Consider the following 15,253-nt stretch of genomic DNA (forward strand, 5'->3'; position numbering starts at 1 on the left):
TTTTTTAAACTAAAACAAATGGAAAAAGATAAGCCCTCCCTCCTGCACAGACGCTTGGCTGCTCAATATGCCTAAGGAAGGAAGACCTAAGCTGTTTAAATAGTTTTGAATATCAAATGCAGTTCACATGTTTGATAAGTGTTTGACTTCCGATGTGTGGGCCTTAAACGCCTACAGCTTGCATGTAGATCGTGTTTTTCTGATGATGGGATTCAATTGCGTATGTATGTCAACATATGTTATCAGGGAGATTGTTGTAATGCTTGCATTGCTAGCATTGGAAAAAAGTGAACCAGAAGGGACTGTTCAGGCTAATATCACCAAATTATCACAGCACCTATCACACATCCAGCCCATCTATCAGTGGAAATTGAGAATCACCTTTTGAACCACTCTTAGATGAGCAATAATTCACCCCAATCCCAAAACTGAAATTATTTGGATTATATGTTTTCTTTCAAAGACCATTTTTAAAGACTGGAGGATACAAGTCTTGTTCTTTGCGAACAGCTTTTCTAGCTGTAGAAGAAGGGGAGGAAAGAGCATTATTTTCTTAAACAAGCTGTTCTGTTGCATTGCTCATCATGAAAAATAACTCCTCAAATCTCAAATGCTGAGACATACTGCAGTAAAAATAACTGCAAATGCTATCTCTGAAAAAGTGGGGCGAGTGTTCTTCAAATAACAGATTAATATATAGAAAACTTTCTTTGGAAGCAAATAGATTTATGTGTACATAAAGCTCAGTACAGACACACTATGGCAAGGAACCCAAAAGTTAATACAGTGAACCAAGTTTAATTCTTTATTCTCCTAAATGTAATTCTTATTTTTCCCCATACTTTTATGCACATGACTTACTGAGTTTTATCATGTCATGTTCATTTATCAGCTTGCTTCTTATCTAGGTAAAATCCTGAAATTGTTATTCAAGAAATAGTATTTTATATGCAGTAAATTCATGCTGGTTCAAGCACTGGCCTCATCTTTGTAGGCAAACTGTTCTTGTCAACCTTGACTCCTATTTTAGTTAGTAAAAATGTTGAATTAATTCTAAACGACGTTTATGTACATATAATCTTTTTACATTGATTGCTACAAATTAAGTTACTCAAACTGCTTCTGCTTTAGCTACTGCCTTTCATAGACCTCCCAACTGTGTGAAAACTGGTACTGATGTCTTGTGTCAGCATCTGATTTAAAAGACAAGTCAACGAATTGATTTAGCAATGTTATCTCCTATATGAACATACTGGAAGTACATCAGCTTGTCCATAGACTTAAGTTGTCAGATTTTTAATAAGGTTTGATGCATTTGAAAAGGTTCTCCAGAAAGTTCTCTCTCGCAAGTTATTTAATTAAGCCATAATGAAGCTGCTGAAAGCTTTTGATCTGCTTGATGTAGGTGAACAATACTCAAGTTTCTATACAGAATATTTTCTTGATGATAGTAACATGTTGAATAAATACCAACATGTGATTGATTGGCTTCATAAAAAACTATGTTTTAAGAATGTGATTGTGTTTCAGTCAAGCTTGTTAATTGTTCTACTGGCTTTCTCCCTTGTGTAGCTAGCTGTGTTCCCAGGGGGACTTTTCCCCACAGTTTCTGATCTGTAAAAATTGAACCCTTGACTAGAGATTAAGCTGTTAGAGTGGATACTCATTGTTTCACATGACTAATATCTGTTGTCTCCAGAAGATGAAGTAAGGTGGTTTTTGTTTTCACAAGTGTTTCTTAACTTCAAAGGCTTGGTTCACAGGGATATTGAACTGTAAGTTATTATTACGCCTTCTGGTACTGATGTCTTGTGTCAGCATTTAATTGAGTCATGTCAGATGATACACGTTGAGGTTGAGCTTTTGTGTAGTCATCACCACCGATTTTTATTTTCTGTTGTCTTGTAACTGACGTTTATTGTGAACAGTGCATACTACAAGCCTTATATGAATATATCTGGCCCAGTTACAGGTGTGATTTGAGACCAGAATAGTAAACCAGTACAACCCTAAAGCATGCATAGTTTTTTGTGGAAAAGTGTTCTCATGGCCTTCCTATGGAATAGGATTATTCCATAGGAATAAATTAAAACCGTGACAGCACATAACTTTGGGTTTCTAAACTTTTTGTCTTTGCAGCCTTGGGTAAAGCTAATGAGGCTGATAACGAACATCAGTTTCACTGCTCTATTTCAATTTTCTCTATCCCCTGTGGAAGCTTAATTTTTTTTTTTTTTTTTTGGTTAGCTATGCTTTTCCTTTATTTTGTGTTATCAAAATAGGTAACCACTAGAATACCATTTTCTCTGGATCTTATAATTATTCTTTCTTATAGTCTGTTTCTATTGTGACCGCTGAGTTACCAAGAGGTTAAAGAAGCTGAAACGCTTCAGTTTGGGGAGGAGAAGGCTAAAGGTGAATGAGATGGAGCCTTAGAAAAATCACAGGGGAATGCAAAACTGCTGTTCACCATATTCCACAGAACGAGAACTAATGAGACAATTGGTGAAACTTCTGGTAGATCCATTTAAAACTCACAAAAGGAAGTGCTTCTGTAGTTTACTTTTGGAACTTGCTGCCACAGGAATTTGTGGAAGCAGATAGTATCAGCAGGTTCAAAAAAGCATTAGACAAATTGTTAACAAAAGGCCTTTAAGCAGGTATTAGAAGTAGGTGAGAGTGTGCCTTGTAACATGTTTCACCCAATGACTATGAATGCTAAAGGGAGAGAAGAGAAACACATCACTGATAGCGGCCAGTCTAACATGCTCTTTCTAGTGTCACTACTGAAGACTGAATAGTTGTCTGGGTGGTTCATTAGTCTTACCCAGCAGCGCATTGCGTATGAGCTCTCGTAGGTATTCTAGCTGAACTATATGGTTCATGTCTATGTTTTAACATATACTAAGAATAAGTTTATAAGAATGTTTTAGTCAAAGTCCTTTCTTTTCTGTAGGTTGTCACTTGGTTTCCTCTCTTTTAAGTAAATTGCAGAACACCTGCTGTACTACTAATAATTCTCAGAAATCGTTTGTGCAATTCTGGTATTTATTTACATGGTTTGCTTTATCACACAAATTGCACAATGTCCCTTTTTGTGTTGGAACCTTCCAACACAAATAACAGAGCAAAACCAAACTTATTCCCAGCCTTAGTGAGCTGAAGAATGAAGATGGTTTATTTGTTGATATACAATAAAGCAACGTTCTGTTGCTTGATTGTATTGTTGGTTTTCAGGATGTATATTAACTGAGCAAGAGTAACTTTAAACAGCAGAGTAACTTCCTTCATCCAAAGAACTTTTTTTCTCTCGCCAAAGTTGTCGTGCTGTGGATGTTCTGGTCCTCTGCCTTTCTAGGACCATAGGCAAGGGTTGTTAGGTCGCTCCTTCCTTCTGAATCCTTGAGGGCTATATTGTGTGTCTTGCAGCTATGCTCATCTCATAAACCATGTTATCTCAGGAGTTTTGGAGTAACTGCCAGATAGATGTTTGCAAAATACAAGCCTTTAAGGTTCTTTTTCATCAGTGTCATATAGCTTCCTTTGAGATGCAGTTAAAATTTGAGCATTTCAGTTGAGTGTGTTTTGATTTCTTGCAACAATGGGTAACCTTAGCTGCAGGCTTTTGGGTATTCCAATAGCATTAGCACTAAATTTACTTAATTGTATTGCAAGATTTGGTGTTTGGGGAGTTTGTTTTCCTTGTTTTTTTAAAAGCTTAGAGTTCTGTTCTTCAACATACAGTTTCATGTTTATAAAAATACACTCAACTTCTGGGATGAGGTGAGCTATCAGAAAGTAAAAAAGAATGTATTGTTCCTTTGTATTTGAGTACCTGCAATTTGGGACATAGTGGTTATATAACTTTCTACCTGTCAGTTAAAGAAAGTTGCAAAGGGATGGAAAAACACTAACACAGTGGTGATGGTTCTGGGAGTTGAACAACTGATCAGTGCCTGCCTGCAACAATTTCACATTTTACTTGGGAAAATCCGGTCATCACTTCTTAAAGCAGCTATGTTTTCATTAATACTGTAATGTTCTGTGAGGTACCTAGGAAAGAATCAGTTTTGTGTTGAATTTTGGTTTTCTGTGCAAAATGGTGTTCATATTTGACACCAAAAGCAGTATATGGGAGTGGCTTCATCGATGGTGGGTACAATTTTGGGAGCTCCCAGTCTCTTTTCTTTTGTCTTCTGTTGGAATTGCCCAATTGCCCAGGTATATAACACTGGTAATTTCATTGTTTGTAACAGTGCAATAATTTTCTTGGCTCCCAAATGTCTTCATTCAAGAATAATTTCTAAATTGTTTATTTTCTAAAATATTTACTGAAACTGGAGGTGTTATGAAATTTACCTGATAAGCCATTCTTTCTATTAAATCTGTTGTGCTCCGAACTTTGACTTATGAACAAGATGGGTATTTTTTATTAACTTGTCTCAAATGACACATTCTTATTTTGCATCCTGTGTAAACAGCATAATAAAGTGTGTGTTGACATTGTTGCTGTGCTGAATAACTGTCAACTTGTTGGAAAAAGTAACATTTTAATGTAAACTGGATAAAATTGAGTTCATTTTCAAATTTTATGTGTGTGTGTATGTATATAAAATATAATCAAAAATGGTGAAAATTCACCTTCGTTGAGTGACTAAATGTGATGCAATGTTTTTAAATTGGCAAAAGCTGACTAGGCTGACTGTCTTCCTGTTTAGGTGGATTGCACTATTTTCCCCCTAGAATTTACAGGCAATTGTAAATATACCTTCGGTAAAACTTTTTTATGGACATAAAGATTATGTGTGTGAGTGCATATATAAGATAAAGGTAATATGCAGTGCAGTATAACATAGAAGTGTTATAATATGTGAATGGCAATAGGTTATTCTAAAATTACAGAAGTCTGGTAGATTTCTGCCATCATGGACTATTATCTTGTTCAGAGCCTAAGTGTTTACATTAAGCATATAAAGCTTTCTTTTCTTAAAAAGAAACACAGAAGTCTTTTTCATCTCATACTAAAGTAATGCTTCTTTATTTAATTTTTAGATTGGTAGCATTCTGTTTGAGAAACCTCGTTCAAATAAATTACTTTCAAAACTTCTTGATAGCTGTACCTTGATACATGCTTAGTTTTAGGTGTATGGGCATTCAGCAAGACAAGGACTTGCTACATGAGGTCTGACAGTGATTCTTTGCCATGATAGTAAGTGATGAAATATGGGTTTAGCAGTAACTAGAAAGGAGGAGGATTAATTTTATTCTTGCTGCAAAGCCAACTCTAGTATTAATTCTGCCTATCGCTTGCTGTGCAGGGAGCGGAGTCTGTTTCAGGGCTTACCAACTACCTCACTGTGCTGAATAGTTGTTTACAAGAATAGCTTCTACTGTCTTTATGTTAAACATAAATTGTGAAGCAGTTCATCATAGCCCTTGAAATTTTTTAATCCCCCTAATGAAATACTTGTGTAGCTGCTCTTTTGTGGCCTCATTGATGGTGGGAGAAAAAGACACAGGTGTATGGTGTCTGAGACCATGTTTCTTCCTTCAGGGCTTGAGGAAGAAGCTAAAGAAGCTACTTGGACAGAAGAGAGGTTAATAGTGCCTGTGCTGAAGGAGGTTCAGCCTTGCTTTCCGTAGCCCCTGGGGCCACTCAGAGGTGACAGCCAGGGGACCAGTCAGCAGATGAGCAGTTCTCAGCAAGCCACAACTGTTCTGTCATGTAATTGCTGGCCAAAGAAAAGTAGGTAGGGAAAGCTGAGGGGTATGGTGGGACACTCCAGGACATGCATTTGAAGATGGAAGTAGAAAAAATGGGAAGAATGGAAGGTTTTATGGTAGAGGACACTTGGGATATAGAAGGAGGGAGTGGGAACTAGGTGAAGTGGGCTAAGGGGGATTGTAGGGAGAGCTAAAGGAATCACACCTAACACCTGGGTGTGGAGGGCAGGATTGGAAGGCATGTGTTAGTTTTGGAAATAAGAGGTGGGGTTGGGAAGGAGGAGGAACACAAATCATGTAACAATGAAGAGAGAAAGAAACAAAACAAGGCTCTATTACCTATTGCCTAAGCTCACTTTCTGTTGAAAAACTCTACCTGATCCCTGGCCTTCCACATTTGATTGCCTCGGAAGACCACAGATATCTTTTGTGACAGATTCAAGTCCCTGTGTCAAAGACACAGTTTTCCAGATTATTTTCTGGTATTCTAAAATTTCAGATAAAAAAATGCTGCTTTTTGCCTTTCCCGTTATGTCACAAAATATGCTTCTACACTTGTACAACATTGTGGATTTTGCCATTGATGCATGTCTCATTGAAACGCTGTATTAATTCTGGTAGTTATAAAGACATTTTGTCAATCTGTGTTTATTCGTCTGAACATACTGGCTATTGAGTACATATTGTTTTGGTAGGATTTTAGTATTTACAGATGGCTAATTATTTAAATTGAAATATAATTGTAAAATATGTTCTCCAAAATGAATTAATAAAATGCAAAATTAATTCTTTTAATTAGGATTATTGTTGATGATGTTTATTGCCTCTTAAAACCATATTATAGTACTCTAAGTCTGATATGCCTGATTTTTTAATACCTTTGCTATGTAGAAAACTTACACAGAAGGTATGTTCCTTTTTTTTTTTCCTTCTGCTTTTTTTCCCTCCTGGCTGTGTCATCTTCAAACTTTTTCTCTTGTCTTGGGCTGTTTGAATTTCATCTTTCACTTTTTGACTGTCTTTTCCTTCTTTATGGTGGGAGGGGAAAAAGAGAAGAGGTAGAAGCTACATTTTCTTTGCTTTTGGAGCCAAATCTAATGACAGCTGTACCGACAATTTTCTTCTGTGTTTACATGCAGCCAGGAGCTATGGGCGGAGAAGAGGTAAAAGTATTTATTAAATGTTTTGTTTGCTGAATAGTGGGAGAAATAAATATTTAGTTCTCTTATGATAAGATGGTGTTACAAATTTTAACATTATTTGGTTGATCAATTGTTTCATATAAATCAATCTCATATTCTTTGTTTACAAAACATCTCCCTTTTAGTAGCAGCTTAAAGCAATGACGATCTTGAGCTGATAACTTCAAGTGTGTTGCTATTACCAGTGAACTGGAGGATGACTGAATGTAGACTATTTCATGACATGTATTTACGACTTTAAATGTGTAGTGTACCAAAACCAAGATTGTTTTCAGGTTTGTTTTTTTTTGTAAAACTGCAATGTTTAGCTAGTGCCCTGAACGTTTCAAAACCACTTTTTTTCTTAGATGAAACACCTTTCACTGGATATTACACTTGAGTATTACATTGGATTGCCTTAGGTAGAATGTTGTTGAATACCAATACTAATAACTGTCCTCAACAGTGAATATTGAAAATAATAATTAAAAAAGATACAACGTTTGAGCACATTTAAACTTTATTTCATCATAGGCAACCCTTAAAAAATAAAAGCAGACTGAAAACACTTTACAAATGTACAGTGCTGCATATAAGTTTATTCTGAGAGATTAATGAACATGGACAATAGCAAGCTCGCTGACTACCAAGAAAGCCACTAATGTAGGTTACATTCATGTACTGTGCTGTAGCTTACACAGACTGGTTTTTGTTGAGAAAATAACAGTGAAGATTGCAGCTTTTAACGATTAGAGTTGGGCAGTGCCATCTGCTTGGGGTACTTTGGCATTAAACTTCATTTTATCTTCTTTTTCATGTATGTTCTGTGAGAGCTATGCATGTGACATTGCTTCCTTTTCAAAATGTAGAATTTGCATTACATTTGTGAAGAAGCTTGGAGACAAACCTAGCCGTACAAGCAAGCTAATTAGCGTATAAGTAACTTGTAGTTTGCACATATGTATGGATCGAGGTAGTAGGCTGTACAGGCTGTACTAACACAGTTTATAATATAGAATTTAAGCTGATTTTGTTCAAAGCCAACTGGTTTTACTGTGTATTTGATAGCTAAAACAGACAAGACTTAAGTTTTCCCCACAAACTTACCTTCCTATTTTTCGCCGCTTCCAGAGAACAGGCTATTGTTAACAGATGTTGAAAGCATCGTAATACTTCTTCAGTGCTCTCATGCCACTGAAATAAATTGGAAAGTATGTGGAGTATATAATATTGTATACTCTCTGTGCATGTGAACACTGTTTAATTTGATTTTAAGATTGTGGGAAGTGTTTCCAGGTTAATCAAATGGCACCAAAGTAGGGAAGAATGTGGGAATCAGTTGGAAATTATTAACTTCTTGCAACTCATGTTTACTTGTAGATGTGAAATATAATAATGTGGCAGGAATTGAGATGAACACAGTGTAGGCTGTTTTATACAAATTGTAGTGATGTCAAAACAGGGCAAACAAGTTCTGAATGTGCTTGACTTTCAGAATTTTTTTTACTATATCAAAAAGCATGTTTCACTCCATAATAATTGTTTCCTATGTGAAATTCAGGCTTTTCTATAGTAACAAGTAGATTTGTGTGTGTGTGCGTGTGTCTTATCAATAATGTTAGGGATTTTGTGACTTGCCTTATTCATACAATATTAAAGTCTGTGATACTCATGCTTTTTCATTACCTTGAATTTTATAATGTTGGTTTGAGCTTTCTTAACGTGAAGAAACATGAAATTTTACAATAGTCTGTTAAAAATTATGTGCTGTTTATCAAATGTTCTCATGTATCCCTCCCTATTATTGTTTTTACCATTTGCATTGTGGTAATATGCAGAGTACCCAGAGGTGAATCTGTGCAGGGACTCATTTCATGTTTATTATACTTGGATATTTAAATTAATGTTTGATTTTGTCACTGTGATTAAGCATCTTCAGTGAGAAGAGGTTTTGTCAGAAATGTCTTGGGGCTTGCCATAACCTATCGGTTCTCTACTTGATCCTCTGTTTTCTTTGAGTAAAGAGGCGAGCATTTCTTTGTAGGTATCATGCTTAAAGCTGTTGAGTCATGTTCTTTTAGGTACCTTGTTTTTAACTTTTACAACCAGTTTTTCAGGTACAGATGTAAGCACAGCTATGGGAAATCAGCCCAAAATCTATTCTGCTACACTGAGAGCTCAGAGATGCCAGGGGAGGGGTGCAGGAGTATAAAAATAGGGCATTTAGTGATGCTTTTCCATAATACTCTCCCAGAGATTTGCCTCTGGGAGTTTCTTGAGGTGATGTCTCAATATTTATTGCTTCAGAATGGGTTTTTCTCCTGTTCTTGCTTATTCCCTTTCCTGAATCTACATAAACTTTTCAGCATCCTAAGACGCCTGTGGCAAGGGGTTCCACAGTTTGACTTGCTTTCAGTCTTGCCATGTACTGATGGCATTTAATGCATTTTAGTTTCCCCTTACTGGAAGAGACAGTGAACAATCATTCCCTATTCCCTTGTCTGTATGCTTCCCGTTATTTTAAATGTATACTTTACTTAACTATAAATTTTTAGATCATCTTTTGCATTTACTTAAGAGGAGTACAATGCTTGCAGACTGTCAAGCATCTGGCATAAGAGGTGATATCTTGCTTTTTAAGCTGCTCTGCATTTTTATTACTTCCTTCAGAACTCAGCACTTATTCAGCCTCCTCTATAGACCTGTATTTTAGTTGAACACCTTATTCTAGTAGCTATTTGGTATGTTAACTTCCACTAATGGCTCATGTTTGTTGTTTGTTTTATTTTTTAAAAGAAGGTAGGTTGAGGGTGTGGGAATTAAAAAAATTATTTAGCTTCTTAGTAATGTTAGCATCTTATGGATATTTTCAAATTTCCTACTTATCAATGGGTTTTCTGACTTGATATTTTTACACAATTTTAGCCTTCCTAATTATTATTTCTCTCATGCATGTGTTCTCTTTTATGCTGAAATGCATATGTTTATATATGTGCATGACCTGTTTGGCCATTAATGGAATAGTCATCAATAGTCTTTCCTGTTTTATGCTCTAAACCCACCGTTTCTGATAACCAGTTATACTAGACTTTGAAAAGCAGCATCTCTAAATTATTCTCTGATTGTGGCACTTACCCTGTTTTTTATGTTGGTGCTTAAAAGCACAGTAGGATTTTTGCTTCAGTGGATTTTTGTATCTGTGATCTCTGTCAATGTTGTGCATTCAATATATTCCTTCTAATGAAGACTTTTAGTGCCTGGTGTTCATACAAAAATCAGTCTGGTGTCTTGTGTCAGTCAGAACATCTTTCCTGGCTTTTGTTTGTTAGCTTGTTTTCCATATATAGGCTTGCTGCTTCTTTTCGTAATCTGTCCTTTTCTACTGGAGACTCTATTACTGGTATTTTCAGTGTATGCATTTTTGTGGCTAGTGTCCCTCTGCATATCTTGATTTTTCTCCTTGCCACTGTTTCTATTTCCTGTACTTCCCTGTGCTGTTAATACCAGTATGGTATGAATTCTTCCTTAGGTCTTGCTGGAAGTCAGTTTCATGTGATCCATTACCTTTGAATTTAATTATGTGCCCTGCTATTTATATTTGTAATTAACCCCACTATAAACTGTTTGTATCAATTAATAATAATTCCATCCCTGGGAGAAATCCTCCATGATATGAGGGGACAATTAGTCTTTTCAGAGTTGAGATGGGGTTCCCATTTATACATGTCTCTACGTGGCAGGATTTATTTTTCAGCTTGGGTACAGGGAATTATTAAATATTATAAAGTTGGCGTGTTCTGCTATGTTGCTTACATACAGACTTTGAATATTTCTTTATCTCCTGGGTTAATAAATCTGTTCTTAAAATAATGTGTGTATACTTTGGTAGTAATAGCAAGAAGTTAATTGCATCAGATGATCACAAATTCTTTACTTTTCATTAACAAACTGAGTAACAGCCATTTATGGTGCTTTTTATTAATTTGTTACTGAAAGGGTGTTTAACACTGAGTAACAGCTTGACAGGCTGTCCTAGCTAACAACTTTTTTCTTCAAGTGCAAGTTTTGTGGTTTATTTAGTAAGATTTTAAAGATTTTTTTTTTTTTCTTGTTAGCTGAGCTTCTTGCTTTGCCTATATGTTTAATATCCACAATACAAAGCTTTTCTATGTTTATTTTGCTGTTTGCCCCACTACTCAGACTGGGCCTTCGTTCACTTGAGGAGGAACTGATGCAGCCCTTGTGGTTAGGACCCTGTAAAGCTCTGCAGTGCAGTGGCTTGAGGGATCTGCTCTTTAAGATCATTCCTTCAAGATCTGTTATGGAAGATTTAAATCTCTTAAGAATCGGTTTGAAATGTAAATCTTACAAAGGTTCTTTCTATAGCTATGGCACACAATTTCATCAGATAACTTGTTGGTTTTCATTGCTAGCTATTTCAAGGGTTTGTTTTAAAGCTAAATTAGGTTTATTGTCTTGTAAGGATAATACAGACTTGGAAAAATAGAAGCAATACTAACGAACATCATTTGGATAACTGGACCACTTGGCTGGTCCCTTTAATGCAAATTCTGTTAAAGCAAAACAGTAAAAGGAAAATATATCATTTTTTACTGAAATATTTACTTTTCCAGGAAATAGTGTTAACTATAGATACTACAAAATCTGTTACAGGTCGGTCTTCACTGTTTCCTTTTGAAGATGGCTTCCTAGACGACAGTCATGGTGATCAGTCTTTATCATCGGGTCTCAGCTCTCCAACACGCTGTCAGAATGGTGAAAGAGTGGAACGCTATTCTAGAAAGGTGTTTGTTGGAGGTCTTCCTCCTGACATTGATGAAGGTACTGTGAATAAGTTACATTGGTGAGATGTGGGAATTGGCTTTTATATAATTACTTTAAAAAGGTCAGGTTTTCATAAAAACAAATGTATTTTCCCAGGTATGTAATTTGTAGTGCTTGTGGCATTATTTAAAACAAACACCACCCCCCGCAACACCTGAGAATTTACTTGACATTCTTTTATACTGTAGATCAGAAGAGACGGAGACAGAAATGCCTGCACAGCAGGTCTTCTAAACTGAAATAGCATCATGTGTTCCCATGTATGTAAAGTGGGAAAGCTGAAAAAGGGAACTTCAGTGGGTTCTGTCACTCCTCCGTAGTCTTTCCCTGTTCTTTTTAAAAGATGCAGTTGACTTTAAGGACTCTCTTAATACAGTCCTTACCAAAATAAATCAGGCTAAAGCCTGATTAATTAAAATTAATCAGCTCTTATATCCAGCATATATGCAATGTTCACTTGAGAAATGTACGGCAATTAATATGGTTACAAAATAATAACCATCTTAGCAGTATGGTCAGGTTTTTTCTCAATCTCAATCAATATCTGCTCTACTTGTGTGTGCCTTCACACACCCTGACTCACAAACCAAAATTGTGACAGTTTTTGGTGTATTTTTCATATTATAGCTGGAATCCAGCACTATCTAGCTTCAAGTGGCATACATAGGGAATTTTAGGATGCCTTATAATGAAAAGAGAGTGATCTTCGAATCTGGTCTACTAAATTGAAGCCTAAAGCATGTGCAATTTTAATAAAGAAATATTATTAGTTGCCAATCTATGGTTTACAAACAGCTCAAATGCAGTTCCCATATCACATCATGAGTTGCAGGACTGTTGATACAGGGACTGCTGGGTAATCTGAATCCTCAGCTGTAAGAAGAAGTAGGCCAACAGGTACAACCGATATGAACACTGCTAGGTCACTCAATCAAAATATATGCCCTGCCTGTCCTGGGAGGAAGCAACATGGCCACGTGGGAGCTGTTACCCTCTTCCATGAGAGGTTTACTCCAGTTAACGCTTTTTTCCTTCAGCACCCGATTTATGCAATATGTGTTTTGTGGCTCTGGTCGCTTGAAAAATCTGACCTGCAGCTCATGGAGTCAGATAAACTGGACATATCTTAAACAGCAATCAAAAACTTGGAAAACCACTGCCTTTGTCTTCAAACTTTTCTCCTGATGGATTGTTGCTCTGACCTTTCTAGCATCATGTTAGACACAATTTTAAACTAATTCTTTCTTTAAAGTACATAAATAAATGCATTGGGGAAAAAAGATTTTAAATAAAATAACTTACAAATACTTTTTTCTGAAGCATTTGCACGTAAAACAAAATTGTCCTATAGGATAGTTTGAGATGTGTTTTCCACGGTGTTTCTAAATTGATGCTTAAAAAGCAAAGAAATAACTTGGTAATTGAAGGCAGATTTCCAGAAGGGACTGAGGAAGATGAAATCCCACAGTCGCATGACCTGGTGCAGCCTGCTTTCTAGGGCGTGCTACAAGGAGTGGCCATGCTGACATGTAGCTCCTCTGTCAGTCCCATGTGGCTGCATCTGACCCTGCTTTGTGGCTATAATTAGAAATAGACCGCAGCTGAAGCATATTCACTTCTGCTAGATCATGTTTGCATTTAATCCTGCTGCAAACTTGCATTAGTGGAATGTAAAATTACTTTTTTAAGCAGCCATGTATAGCATAGAGGTGAAAGAATATTTAGGCATCCTCTATGTACACTGTTGCAGTTTTCACTGCTCTTAATAGGTGTAGAAAATAGTCTGTTTTGTTTTTTTTTTTTTTAAAGTCAGAATTTTTACATTACCACTGTCAGTCTTCAGATTCTCTCTAAGGTGCCTCATTTGTTTTTTGTAGATGAGATCACTGCCAGCTTTCGTAGGTTTGGACCTCTTGTGGTGGACTGGCCTCACAAAGCTGAAAGCAAGTCATATTTTCCACCTAAAGGTAATTAGTTTAAAATACATTTATGCAGGCTGTTCTGGTAAAAGGAAGCTATGTCTGCAATGTGGCAATCCATTACAAAGAAAAGATTTGACTCTTTATGATGGATTTTCTCTTTCAACAAGCATATTTTCAGCAGTTGTCATGACAGAAAAAACACAGTTCAGTGACTGAAATGTGGTCCTGTGTGTGTACTTCTTCAGGAAGCCTGGAGTCCTTGAATCATGCCATAATTTATACTAGGCTTACTTTAGAAGGCAAGTTGCAGAAATTTCCTAGTGCTGATTCTGTTGCAGTTTGCATATTGTAGAAACTATAGGAATAAAAGCTGGAAGTCACTGGTGGGTTGAGTACCCAGTATTTTGTAGAGAAGCATGAGTCTGCTTTGTGTGTATGTGTTCTGACCCAAGAAGCTGTGATCCTGCTCAGAACATTGGGGCTCACCTGGTGCTGAACTGCCCCAAGTTGCTCTGCTAAGAGAGGGCAGGCTGGCATCACGCACCACGGTCACAGAGCTTCTAGTTTGGAGCTGATTTGGTTCAGGGTGGTTTAGAGTGTGTGCAGGTGGGGCAATTTCATAGCTGTCAGCAAAACATTATGCAGACCTGTTTTGGTTTAGGAAGAGCAGCTTATGGAAAACCTGTTTGGGAGAGTTACTTGACTAAATCAAATTGCTCTTATTGTATCCTAGTCTCTCCTATGATTTTGTATTATACTATATACATTCTATTCTCAGTCATGCGTGCCTCTGGCATATAGTTTGGGAGTTCACTTATGATCTGAAACGGTAGCAGGAAGTTATACAAAGAATTTCTGACCTGTATGTTAAGGTTTTCTGTTCTCACTGACCCTGAAAGCTCTTAATTGCTCATTAAGGCCACTGATTATTTTGGCAGAACAATGGACTGTTCAGTCAGTGAACTAGCTAATCCTACAATATTTTGGTAGATATATTTTGACTGTAAAAGCCACACAAATAAAAGCCAACTTAATTTATCTGGAAGCTTACGTGCTGGAGGCAAGAAAACTCTTGAGACAAATGCTTGCCCTGTGAACATTATTTGGGGCAGTTAAAAACAGAACAAAAACCCATACATGCTCCCTCTTTCCTCGTCCATTCTCACAACTCAGCCTTGCTGTCAGTAGTTATTATGCAACATCTGTTCTTGAATTTAAAACCAAACCAAACAAAAAAAACCCAAAACCAGCAACAAAACACCCCAAACTTCAAAAAACCCCCATATATTCCTGAGGACAGTTAGTAAAATATATGATTCCCTTCTTATTTTGTTTTTAAAGGTCTTTAGGGTCTTTCTGGCTAGTGAATTCTGACTGTACCTTCACTTAGAAGTTAAAAAAAATATAGTAAAACCAGCTTCTCCTTGTCCTTCATATCTCCTAGTACTCTCCACTTTTGTTTGTTTTTGTTATTGATTCAATAAGTAACTATTCGTGGTAGATCAACATGGGACTTCCAATTATGATTTTGTCTGTATCTGACAGTGGACTAGTTATGCTTTGCCAAACTTGTAAAACTGG

At 36.6% G+C, this 15,253-nt stretch overlaps 1 protein-coding gene across 5 annotated transcripts in view; it reads left to right on the forward strand.

Moving 5' to 3' along the window:
• CPEB3 (cytoplasmic polyadenylation element binding protein 3) overlaps positions 1–15,253 on the forward strand; it is a 95,797-nt gene that overhangs the window by 50,068 nt on the left and 30,476 nt on the right. For all 5 annotated transcript variants that reach the window (XM_068397579.1, XM_068397577.1, XM_068397575.1 and 2 more), the window contains exons 5-6: positions 11,580–11,747; positions 13,628–13,717. In XM_068397579.1, the coding sequence (XP_068253680.1) occupies positions 11,580–11,747; positions 13,628–13,717 (258 nt within the window). The remainder of the gene's footprint in view (positions 1–11,579; positions 11,748–13,627; positions 13,718–15,253) is intronic.

Source organism: Nyctibius grandis, chromosome 4 (assembly GCF_013368605.1).
Source record: "Nyctibius grandis isolate bNycGra1 chromosome 4, bNycGra1.pri, whole genome shotgun sequence".
NCBI lineage: Eukaryota > Metazoa > Chordata > Aves > Nyctibiiformes > Nyctibiidae > Nyctibius > Nyctibius grandis.